At 39.5% G+C, this 12152-nt stretch overlaps 1 protein-coding gene across 1 annotated transcript; it reads left to right on the plus strand.

The window, feature by feature from the left end:
• Positions 1–2256: 2256 nt before the first annotated feature.
• On the plus strand, positions 2257–8686 carry radx (RPA1 related single stranded DNA binding protein). Its single transcript, XM_051402065.1, has 15 exons — positions 2257–3163; positions 3558–3700; positions 3843–4035; positions 4473–4581; positions 4705–4805; positions 4906–5025; positions 5473–5568; positions 5670–5837; positions 6375–6532; positions 6613–6761; positions 6870–6917; positions 6996–7105; positions 7189–7425; positions 7983–8165; positions 8330–8686. The coding sequence occupies exons 1-15, from the start codon at positions 2572–2574 to the stop codon at positions 8464–8466; spliced, it is 2544 nt and encodes an 847-aa protein (XP_051258025.1). The 5' UTR covers positions 2257–2571; the 3' UTR covers positions 8467–8686.
• The last annotated feature ends 3466 nt before the right edge of the window (positions 8687–12152 follow it).

The following is a 12152-nucleotide window of genomic DNA, read 5'->3' on the forward strand; positions in this document are numbered from 1 at the left end:
ATGATTTCTGAAGAGGTCAGCAGTATGAATAACTGTAAATCTCTTTTACCAACTAATACTGATGGTGTACCAGGATGGTGAAGGCATTACCCACCCATTTAAGGCAAATAGTGACACAGCCAAACAACAAGTACCCAAGAAATTGTATAGACAAGCACTCAGACGGGTTAAGGTGGTTTTATTGATGAGGGATGAAGAGCTTATCTGGTGTCAACATACTGACCAAGTAAAAAACAAGTGCTAAAAGATCAATAATATATTGCCTGTCAGAGCGAGGTTGGGGCACAAGCAAGACATCTTTATTAAATATTTATTAAGCTCTTATGAGACCAGTCCTAGATTATGGATGCAGGGCTTATACGGCTGCGGCCGAAACCAACCTTAAAAAACCTGACGAACCTTGAACAGTTTTAGTTTTAGTGGAACATCTAAAACATCATCTGCAATGCAGGTCGAAATGGGTTGAAATGGCTCTACAAATCAGTAGGGTTACGCTTATGTTAGTGTATTGGGTTAATCTTCAAGGGCATAGTAGATCACCCTCTACAAAAGCTATTTTTCAGGAGTGTTGGGAGCATAATGAGTCCAGGTTGTTTTAGTTGTGGGTGGATAGGGAATGCTAGGTGTAATGCTTGACCTGTAAAACGAAGGCCCACTGTTCCATCATCAGCTACACCTCCTGAGAGATTCATTATCCCACTCATACAAGTCTGTAGTAGAAAGTAAGAGAAACCTAAACTAAAATAGTACAAACAACAAAAGATATTCATATTTAGAGATGGTTCAAAAGATCAAGAGACTCTCAGGGATCCATAAAGGAACATCTTATATTATCTTATCTTAATATTGTTAGCATTACAATGAGTGCCTTCAGATATATAACTTGTCAGCACTTCTGTCATGTGTGGAAAGTTGTCATGCAGGCAAGGATATATATTTATATATGAAATGTTTCAGTTGCTACTCAGGCTACATTAAAGGGGATTGGATATCTCCTTTCTTTGGGTTCCTGCTGATGGGAAATTGAGATGGTTATAAATTTGGGAAAACAATCAATAAAGCGGCCGCTAATTGACATACAAGTAGCATTAAGTAAAGCAGAGGTTTTGGTGGGAGCCAGAGGGAGGAGATCATTACCCATCTGAGAGTACAGGATGATCAAAGCACCCTGCTGGACAATGCACACACTGTAATAAAGGAGAAACTGTCAAACATGTACTAATAGATCTCAGAAGATATAATGAAGAAAGAAGGAGTTAATATCAGTACGAGATGATGGCTATATACATTATATAATCAAATATTACATCAAATAATATCCCTATTTGGCTGTTTCCAAAAACTGAGGTAGATTTATATATAATTCAAGATTCAAGATTCAAGAAGCTTTATTTATCCCGAGGGAAAGTGCTGTGCAACAATTGCGATACAAAAGTGGAGAAGTAATACAAGAGTAAGAATCAAGCTAGCATAAAAATATGATGAATGAATCATTTATGGAATTAAATAAAGAATGGGAAGAAAGTGGGAGAGGACACCTGGCAAGTCACATAAAAGGAGAGGTCCAAAGATGAAGAAGATAGGGTAGGCATAGGAATACACATACCAACAATAAATGTAAGTATTGGGAAAAGATTAACTGATCAGTTGTCAGTTTACACAGCAGAAATGATGGCGATTATCGCAGCGTTGCAGTCGGTGGAGGAAGTAAAACCAGACAGACTGGTTGTGTTGTGTTGATTCTGTAGCAGACCTTTACTGTATTCAAAATATGACATCTAATAGATAAGATTTAATGCTGAAAATCCATCAACATTTATCAGATAGATGTGAGATTCTGCTGGGTACATCATCATGTAGGTATAAAAGGGAAAGAGAGAGCAGACAAAATAGCTTTAAAAGAAAATCAACCATGACGAGCAATGTGATAAATATAACCTCTGGTAAAGGAGAAGCTAAGGCGATGACCAAAAAAGAAATGATGAAGAAATGGCAGGACAGGTTGGACAGGGATAGTAGTGGAGGGAAATATTACAGTGTGCAGGGTGTGATTAGAAAGAGCAGGAGGGAGGAGCCTGACCACACAGGGTTAAATAAATCATATTATAGGATTTAGTTAGGTTATTTATTTATTTATTATGCTGTAAAGTAGTCTCACATAACTATAACTCATGCTATATACTCCGGTACGGTAGGTGGCGGTATGCACCTTATAAAGTCAAGGTTGCAACCCGCCATAAAACCTAAAGAAGAAGAAGAAGAAGAAGATGTAACAGAAGCAGAAGAAGAATCAAACCATACGCGCGTTATTTGTAACGTTACCTTCGTTACCGAAGTATCCTCCTCTCTCAAAACACCGTGAAACATTAAGTCCTGTATGATTATAAAAAGAACAACTAATACCATACTACTTTCTCTGCGCACTTACAGGACACTGTTGCTAATACGGACAGGAAGAAGTTAGTTAGCCGACAAGCTAGCATGAGTGACAACAGCGGCTATCTAACTAACTATCTAACTAACTATCTAACTAACTAAGTCGCGTTAACTAACTAAGTTAAACTTTCCACAATGGAGGACAGCTCGTCTTGTTCTTCGACGGTGACGGGCCTCTCTCAGGTGTCCTTCCTCCAGAGGACGCTGGAGCGGTTATCCTCCACACAGTGCCTGAAACTACAGCCCGAGGAGGCGGCTCCTGTCGCTGTCATTGCTCTCCAGAGGTATTTATCTGAGCCCACTGAGGGGCAGCAGCAGCCCGACAGCTACAGCTACGATGTGACGGTCACTGACGGAGTGTGGCGAGCCAAATGCTTTGTTCACCCTAGTTTAAATCACCTGGTGCACACAAACACCCTGAGGACCGGGGCGGACATCAGCATCACGCAGTGCACTTTTGTTTATAATGAGAGAAGACTGGGGCATGGTTACATTTGCATTGAAAAGCTTGGGAGTGGTGCAGGGAGGTCTGCTGTCCTGCCCCGCATAAAGGATGTCAGCTCACTGCCCATACTGGTCAAGCATGGCATGGAGAGGAGTGTGGTGCTGCAAAGTGATGTTCCCCTTCAGGTGAGCCGCAAACATTACCTGTCTCTGTGGAACAACGACGACCCTGAGGGAGACATCTGGACCTCAGGGTCTCCTACATCTGACACAGTGCTGGACGGTGAGATACTACTATGACCCCCTTTGTCACACTCTTTTATACCACTGGGGTGGGCTTTGGTACTTGGTTTTGCAGCTACACAAACAGAGAAAGGTGGTAAATGATTGATGGTGCTTCAAGCTGTTTTCAAGATATTACAGTACCCACAGTTCTTGGCAATATGTAGTCTTAAATCATCAAAGTAATATGATATTAATATACTCTTATACTCCACATGGACTAGTTGCATAATTTATAGTCTAAACTGTAAACAGGAGGAACACTATTGTCTAGTCTAGTTATGCGTCACTATTTAGAAATGTATTTTGTGTTTGTTTTTCATGAACTCTCTCATGGCTTCTAAATTGCCTAAAACCCTTAAAATGTGTTGTCCACAATGTCTTCTTTTCAACAGTGTCCAAGATTACTCTTCTTTCTAGTCTGGAGTCATCCTTTAGAAACACATGGAAATCTCTCCCTCTCCTAGTGAAGATAATACACAAATCCAGATTACGCTATTATGGGAAGTTTGGCCTCAAGATTGATTACCCCTACCAGGTGAGTTTGAATTTCCCAAGAGTTTGAAGATTCAGTAACAAAATGCAAACGGGATCTCAGTTTCATATTTCGTACACATTTTTCCCTGTTGTGACCAATTGTAGTCTACTTGTTTTTCACCTCATGCTTTGTCATATTTCAGGCATACTTTGAAGTTGCTGACCAGAGTGGGACAATGTCTCTTGTGCTGTGGAACGAACTTTGTCCAGAGTTTTACCAGAGACTGAATGTGGGAACAGTGTTATACCTCCAGAATTACACCCTGAAGCAGAGTTACTCAAACCGGTCACACCCACAAATGGACCATCACAGAATGAAGACCTTTAACTCTGTAGGTATGTACAGAACTACTGACCACAGTTTTGCTTTTTGAAGTTTAGTTTTCTCTGTTATCATGTTGCATAACACTACCAATGTCTTATAGTAGAAACGTGTCTATCCAACCCTCACATTTCTAAATATATAAACAGCTAACTACTTCAGTCGCTGGGTTTTATAGTTTATACATACAGTTAAAATCTGCTTTTACTTCAGGTCAATCTTGAGAATGTTTGTTGCTGTTCTTAACATAACATTTTACCTGTTCTGGCATTTATCTTCACGATTTAACATTAAAGCCTTTTTTTCTATAAAGGCTTGAAAGAAATCTTTCATGTTTTGAAGAACTCTTGTCTTGGTTTATTTGTGGTGTGTGTGAAAGGGCTGGTGAACCACAGTATATCCTTAGCCTAAACTCTCTGTAATGTAATATCTTCTTATGTATTTTTGTAAGAAATCTGCCTGAACCCTCGCAACCCAGCTTCAGTCATCACTGTGGTCTCGCCGAAGAGTGTACTGCCTCAGTGGGGATTGCCTGAGGTTTCCTACCAGTTCACCACCAGGTAATGAACTGGCATTTATCTATATAGCAGTTCAACGTTTGTCTTTATCTAGTACTTGAGGTGTTTTCTAATTATTTCAGTTTTGTTCGAAAAAGTGCTTCATGTTATGTTTGTATCCTACAGGTCAGAGTTGGAAAAACAATCCAACAGTTTTGCATGTGATATCATAGGTCTGGTAACATTTGTTGGCCGTGTTGAAAGAGTGAAGAGTAAAGGGAACAAGGGTAAGAAATTGAAATTGTTATTTAAAACTGAAGTAAAGCTGCTGAATTTTCTTTTCAATTTGAATACAGTTGTTGGTGATTGACCATTTTTATTTTTTAGGTCCAGAAAAATACTGGACGTATCGCTGGATCCACGCAGTGGATGGAACATCTGACCGACCATTTATCCTGGAGGTTTTTTCCTCTTCTCAACCAGAAATCTTCAGTCGTATCTGCCCGAGTAAGTCAACTGTATCAGCTCTAGTCTGATAGCTCTGACGTTTATTGTTGTTTTGATGTGAAAGACTCAGAAGAAGAAGAAGAAGAAGAAATCCTTTATTACTCCCAATGAGGAAATTATTTTTTTCATTCAATATTTACGCACACATAGGCCCAAAATACAATCATGCACACAAACTTATAGACATGCAAATGTGGGGAGATGGTGGAGTGACGGGCCGCCACATAGCAGCAGTCCGGTAGCAGTTTAGGGGTTATGTGCCTTGCTCGAGGGCACCTGGGCAGTCCACAGGAGGTGGAACTGGTACCTCTCCGGCAGCTACCAGTCCACACGCCATACTATGATCTGTGCTGGACAAGCCAAGTTCCTACCGGCTGAGCTACTGCCCCCCCAAATAATTAATGAAGAATTGATTAATATATTAATATATCATCATCTCTTCCACAGTGACCTACCTGGTATGCACTCAGATGAGAGTTTGTCAAGTGGAAGGCTCGTTGCCCTACCTCACAAGCAGCTGCGAGACAGAGACGTTCATCACAGGTTTGTGCAACTGTAACAAGTACCTGATAATCTACATATACGTTGTGACGGTATCGGTGAGTTGGAACTGAACTGTTTTTAATTATCTGTCTCCACAACAGGCTACCACAAAGGTCAGCCATATGTGAGTGATCCCAAAGTGAAGAGCTTCATCCAGTGGACCAAAACTCTGAAGGACAACCTAGTCCTCCAGAAGACTGCTGTCGGTGGTCACTACTGCTACCCTAGCCCCCCGCAAAAATGTACCCAGTCGATGGCAGATGCCTCAGGTGAGGGCATAATACAGACTGTTTCACAAGTTAACTTTTTTTCCCTTAGTTTTCAGGAACATATTTGCATGCTATTGGTTTTCTGGCCTCTCATTCTACTACAACTTCATTGCAGATAGCTCATCTTTTATAATTTCAGATCATTAAATGTTGAACTCCACTTCAGTACTGAACCATAAATGAGATTCACTCGGTTCTCTTGTGGGTGGCAGGAATCCAATAAAATCTGGGTCAGCATTCTCCCACAGTTCTGCCACAAGGTGCAGCATGGTGTACAGCCCACATAAATCATTTGTACTGCACCTCTGCTCTGCCTGTATCTTGATGCATAGTTGCAGGGAGTTCATCTTTATAACCTTAATTTGAATTTTCAAAAGCTATTCTTCAAGCCACCCATAAGAAGAGCATTTATAGAGAACAGTTTGTCCTGTAGAGTACAGTATACTCATCTAAAATGTAGCATCCCACAGTAAAAGTGACTTGGTTTTATTGTCTGTAGATGTTTCTTATATTGAAACCTTTATGCTCCGTCTTCAGCCCAAGCTCCCCTGGTTTCTGTGGCTGACTTGAAAAGGGAGTTAGAGACCCTGCAATACAGGGAACATAAAAGACTTGCAATTCAAGGACAGATCACAGCAGTACGCTACATGAAAAACCCAAAGTCCACAGAGTATGAAACAACAGAAGAGAAAGAGGTAGTAGACATTATTTCAAAGCATATTTTCTAGAACAGTGAGCATTAACAGTGTAAAATGAGTCAACTGGTTTCTTGCAGGAGCCCGGTGTTTCTGCTGATGCGTGCGAACAAGCTGTACCTGACACACACAAAGATCCCTCAACAGCTAAGCGGACTTTGGAGGCCAGTTTAACTCCATCTGCCAAGAAAATCTCAGCAAGTAGAGGGAAGAGAAGAATTCAGACGACGTATGATTTGACTCCTGACTATCAGATTTGTACGCTTAATATTAAATCGTAAATTGAGTTTGACTTTTTATTCATTGAATGAAATTTAACATCAACATGTTTTTCCAGGGACACCACACAGTCCTCCTTGAATTGCAGTAGCCTGCCAGCAAAAAGGTATTGAACATTCAGCAGGTAGTGTTCATCAGTAGCCCATTTCAACCAGTCTGACCTCATTTGTCTCTGCTCTTACAGGAGGGCTGGACATAAAAATACAGAGGCAGCACAAGAGCAGGCAGAAGAAGAGAGCCACTCTGAATCTGAAGAGGCTCAGGATGTGGAATCTCACTTACAACTGCATCGAGGTGCATTACTGGAGCTGCAGCTTTATTGCGGTGTACCTTATGTGTTCTGATAAAGTGTCACTGGTTGTCTTTGTTTCTACCAGACTCTGATGTGTTATCCTGGGAAAGCAGCAGTTGGCTGAAGCAACAACAAGAAGCGTCTGAACATTTGTGTCAGGGTGGTCTGTACCAGGGCAGCTTCTCTCGGAGGTTCACGTTTAACGAAAAGGATGTCCTTCTGCAGTGGAGCAACCTTCAGCCAACGCACTGGGCACCGGAGCAAACCGCTGACAGCATCTCATCTGTGGTTTGTCCAGGATACTACCAAGTAACAATACTAGGTAAGGTTTTATAGCAAGAATTACTCTCATCTGTTCCAGCGTTTCAGCCTCTGTTGTCCATTCTGTTTGTCAGAAGACCCTCTTGTTTCCTACATAATGTTCTGAGTGCATCTGTCTTGTGGACGACTCTCTTAAGTAGACAAAAAATTGCTGTCCAATTCGTTTAATCCTTTACGAGTGTAGACCTAGATTTTAAGTTTTTATTATATTACTTAGGAGGAACTGGAGAAGAGCGAGAGCCTTCAGTGCCGTTTCTTCTTTCAATGCTAACCTCTATAGCTTCTCCCTGCTTCACAACCAGCACCCACCCCTGTAGCTTTGGTTAGGTTGGGTTAGTTGAACATGACGTTGTCTTCGAACAGCAGCTTTTAGAATCATAGCACACAGCCGGCACATATTCTCAGGTATGTCCACCTTTAGAGCCCGTCTTTATTTAACTTCTTAAAAAAGGAAATAAAACATCTTAAAAAAATTGCTTTTTTTTTATGTTGTTAGATTGTTAGCAAAGAAGGTGATGACGATCAGTTTACAATCTTCTTTTTTAATCTTTTTGACAGGTATAAACAAGCAAATAGCCGTTGATGCCGCATATTTTCCTGTTGTGAGCTCAGATATGCCCAGGGCTGTAGGGCTTCCTCAGAATCCCCATGGCAACACAATGCTGTCCTGCCTTTCATCAGGCTTCCTCTGCCCTCTTACCGACTCTGCCAGCCACAGTGAATCAACACTTCCTGAGCCAGGTAGACACCACAGCACCCAGTCAGTCAACGGTCACCACACCGTTTGGCTTTGACGCATTCTTTCCCAGCAGACCTGGGAAGTCTTATCACTACAACAGTGCATGGTATCATATTTAGGATCAGTGTGACCGGTGATGCTACAATGTGAAATGTTTGTCTTGCAGAGGATATCTTAAGGACTGCCAGTGAACTGGAGGACATGCATGTCATGTGCATCTTGGACCTTTGTCATCTGGGTGGAGATAACGTGGAAGTACTTATCAGCAAGTTGTACAGAGTGACAGAGGTTTGTCTCAACTAGGACATACAGAAGAGCACATGTTCAGTTGTGTGACTTTGTATTTATTATCAGTGTACATTAATCATGTAATTAGGCAGTTTTTAGGGTTTTTGGATAGACTATAATTTGATACCTGTACATTCTCTGTAAATGTCACATAATAGTTTAAGTAATGCTTAAATCTGAGTTAAATAGAGAGTAAAATGTTTAATTGCCAATTAAAACACTGAAATACATAAAATTGTATATTTTATTTCACTGTGACTGACGGATGCTGCTTAGGCTACAAATAAGGTTTACTACACACTAAAAGTCCCTGCTCCTCTAAACAGGAAATAGTGTCTCCAGACTTCAGACAGAGAGAAAGGAGTGGTATTTTGGATGACTGCAATCAAACGAATCAGCATGAAAATCAGATCGTAGGGAGGTGTGACAGTGGCTTATATGAGCTCCCCCACACCCCAAGTAATGTTACATCCTAAATCTGCTCATTAACCCACAATCAACAAACGTAATGTTGAGCTTCATGTGAGAGATAACCTACTTGTTAGAGAAGTGTTAAAACCTTGTTGCACAATATGGCTATGTTTCTACAGTAGCCCAGAATGGACAAACCAAACACTGGCTGTAGATAGTGGCCACCGTAGTTTCTTCTACACACTTCCCAGCCTCATTCCTACATCGTGAATTATGGATGCTAGTAGTTTTCAGTCTGCAACTTCACCGCTAGATGCCAAAAAATCCTCCACACTGGTACTTTAAAGTCAAACCTTTTTCCTTTATGTCCAGCCGAGTCTTCTTTATAAATTAATAGTAGCCTGGCTTTCTGATATGAAACTACAGCTTTTTGCAACACACAGCTGAGGAACAGTCTTGTATACATTTTCTACGTAAACAGTTTGCTCAGAATAACAATACATATGTTTAAAAATATTTATTTTCATATATTTCACAATGTCCAGGTTGATTTATAAATAATTCAATAACATAATTAATATCAAGATATTTTAGAATGTAAACTTAATTTGTTAATTTCTTTTAAAACAATATTAACGATATTTTTTAAAGCTTATTTTGATGGTAAATACAGAGAAAACAAGCCGTACAAGTGACTGTGCAACACCAACTTGAACGCAAAAAAAAGCCTCACCTCCTCTAATAAGACACTTCATTATCTGTTACAAAATTACTTTAATTTTAAAATCATGTAACATACATATGTAATCTATTAGACATATAAAATAAACAACTATATAGTATAACTTTTTTTTACATTCTATTATACAATATATTCAATGTTTGTTTCTGCACTGAAACTGCAGAAATGGCTGTGAACCAGGTTTGTTTTGTTCATGTCCTGGTAAATCTTACACAGAAAGCATTGATCTGACTGCCCACTCACACATCAAAGGTGTCAGTCATTATTTTACAAACCAGAAAAGTACAAGTTCTATGTGACTCAAATCACATGCCTTCAAACAACAATGACACTCAATGAAAAACCCCATGAAGCAGAGAAGCATTCTGAAACGATGAAGAAAGAAAGAAAACAGGTGCAACTATAAAGAAAAACAACATCGACTAAGCAGATGGATTATTTACAATAACTCCTGCGAAGCAATACACACCTTTTTAAAAAAAAAAAGGAAAAAAAAAGAAAAATCATCTCAAAACCCAAACATGGCAGAGGTTGAGATGATTTGTCCAATTTAAAATAATTTAGGTCCTAACCCACATCTGGAGCACAACGCGTGAACTATCTCAACTTGATTACCTCACAGTTCAGTTTAATGAGCAGAATTTCCCTCAACCACCTTGCAAGGCAAATAACAATCTCCTCTCTAAATTATGTGTTTTAGACGGGAAAAACAAATCTTTGAAGTAACATCGGGTGGTGAAGGGAAGTAAAAATATAATCATCTATGGCACCTCTGAGTTGCTGGCTGAGCTGAACTTATATGGGCTGTCATTTAACAGACGGATGTATAGAAATACATACAGGGAGACTGAGACTTCCCTCTGCCGTCTAAAAATAAATATTTTGATGATGTACAATTGCACTTTTTCTTAAAAGCTTAAAAGAAAAAAAACTGAAACCCATTAAACTTACAAAAACAATAAACACTCAGCTGTTGTTATCACTAGCAGCGACCATACAGCTGGACAGTTGTTCCCGCACCCTGATGTGAGTGTCTGTAATTCTGCTTGACAAGGACATAAGGATTAAGATTCTTCATTTAATATTTTTTCACAATCATGGTGAACATATGACCCTTTACTCCAGAGTTTCTCTGTTTTTACATCACGTTTGGGGGAAAAGAAAAAAACTAACACTCAGCGTCACCAAACAAAGTCCTGTATAATCACTGTAATCATACTCTTCACTGGACACATCTTGTACCTTTTTTAAAAAAAAAAAAAAGATACTGCTGATATCAACGGCTAAAGGAATGTTAGGACAATTTCATTAAAAAAATACTTCCATATAATTTACATGGTACAATGGCTTATTATACACCTCTATATACATCGTACATCTGCTGTGAAACATTTAAAACAGTATAAATTAACATTCTTCTTTTTCAAATTGACATTGCACATAGGAAAGTGTAAAAGGGCACTGAACGTACATGTTGACGCACGTTCTTCTGACAGTTGAGTCTTGTCGTCCGCTATGAACAGCACCAGTCTTGAAAAGGGACTATGACGTAGCTAACCCGAATGTGTACAGCTGGGGTGGCTGAGCCCAGCGTGAAGGGCTGCTTTTTTATAAAGTGTAGCACAAGTTCCACAGTGAGGATTTCAGGAAATACTGGGTTTTTTCCTGCTGAGCTATACAGGAACGACTCTGTAACACGAGCAAATTCAAACGGTAGAAATGTGTTAAATTTACATTCAGACTCTGGCACGAGCAGTGTCTGTACAGTTAAAAGTTGTCTCTGATTGTCATTAACAAAAGAGAGATAGGGACAGAGATGTATGTATGTTTTGTGCGTATTCTTCCTGGATGTTGTTCAACTGCTAATCCAGCTTCACCAGTATACTCCACACTGTCTTCTGACCAGTATGACTGTGCTGCAATCAACATTATCTTCAAAGAATGCCAGATACAACATTGCAACATGAGTAAATATGTTAGCATCCGTTTACCTTTATATTCAATATATATAATATCTATAATATGACTGTTTGAGGTTGGAGTGCAGTCTATAAAGCTGATTAGCAGTTGCACAAATCGCAGGGATTTCTTTCACCAAACGAACATAAAACAACATCTCTCTCAAATATGATGGACTGGAAAAGTTACAGTATGAAAAGAACAAGATTATAACATCTTGAAATACTGACAAGAAAGAACTTGAGTAACTTCCATATATATATATATAGGCAAATCAGTATTTGATACTTAAAATAATGTCAGATATATATAGTTTTTGTAATCACTGCATGAATGATAATTTACATAATATAACGCAGTGGAGGTTCATTTTCAGGGGGAATTAATATCTGCGAGCAATATGTTTGTTTTGGTTTTTTTCAATGAGATCACATTCAAAGCAGGAAGCAATGTAAATGAGCTCACGTGGTCATGGTTAGAGTACACTTCCCGGAGGGTCTAAAACAAATATCCAGAGTAGAATAAACAAGGTAATACTGCTGACAACCAGGTAGCAGGCAGAATCTCTCCAAAATCATCATCCTGTGTT

The sequence above is a fragment of the Dicentrarchus labrax genome, unplaced genomic scaffold, assembly GCF_905237075.1.
Source record: "Dicentrarchus labrax unplaced genomic scaffold, dlabrax2021, whole genome shotgun sequence".
NCBI lineage: Eukaryota > Metazoa > Chordata > Actinopteri > Moronidae > Dicentrarchus > Dicentrarchus labrax.

Bases quoted from the DNA above. Each gene is read 5' to 3' on its own strand.
- radx (XM_051402065.1), top strand. From the start codon at position 2,572: ATGGAGGACAGCTCGTCTTGTTCTTCGACGGTGACGGGCCTCTCTCAG. The intron at 5,569-5,669 runs GTTTGTGCAACT...TCTCCACAACAG, and splicing joins GACAGAGACGTTCATCACAG to GCTACCACAAAGGTCAGCCA. The intron at 6,533-6,612 runs GTAGTAGACATT...GGTTTCTTGCAG, and splicing joins AAACAACAGAAGAGAAAGAG to GAGCCCGGTGTTTCTGCTGA.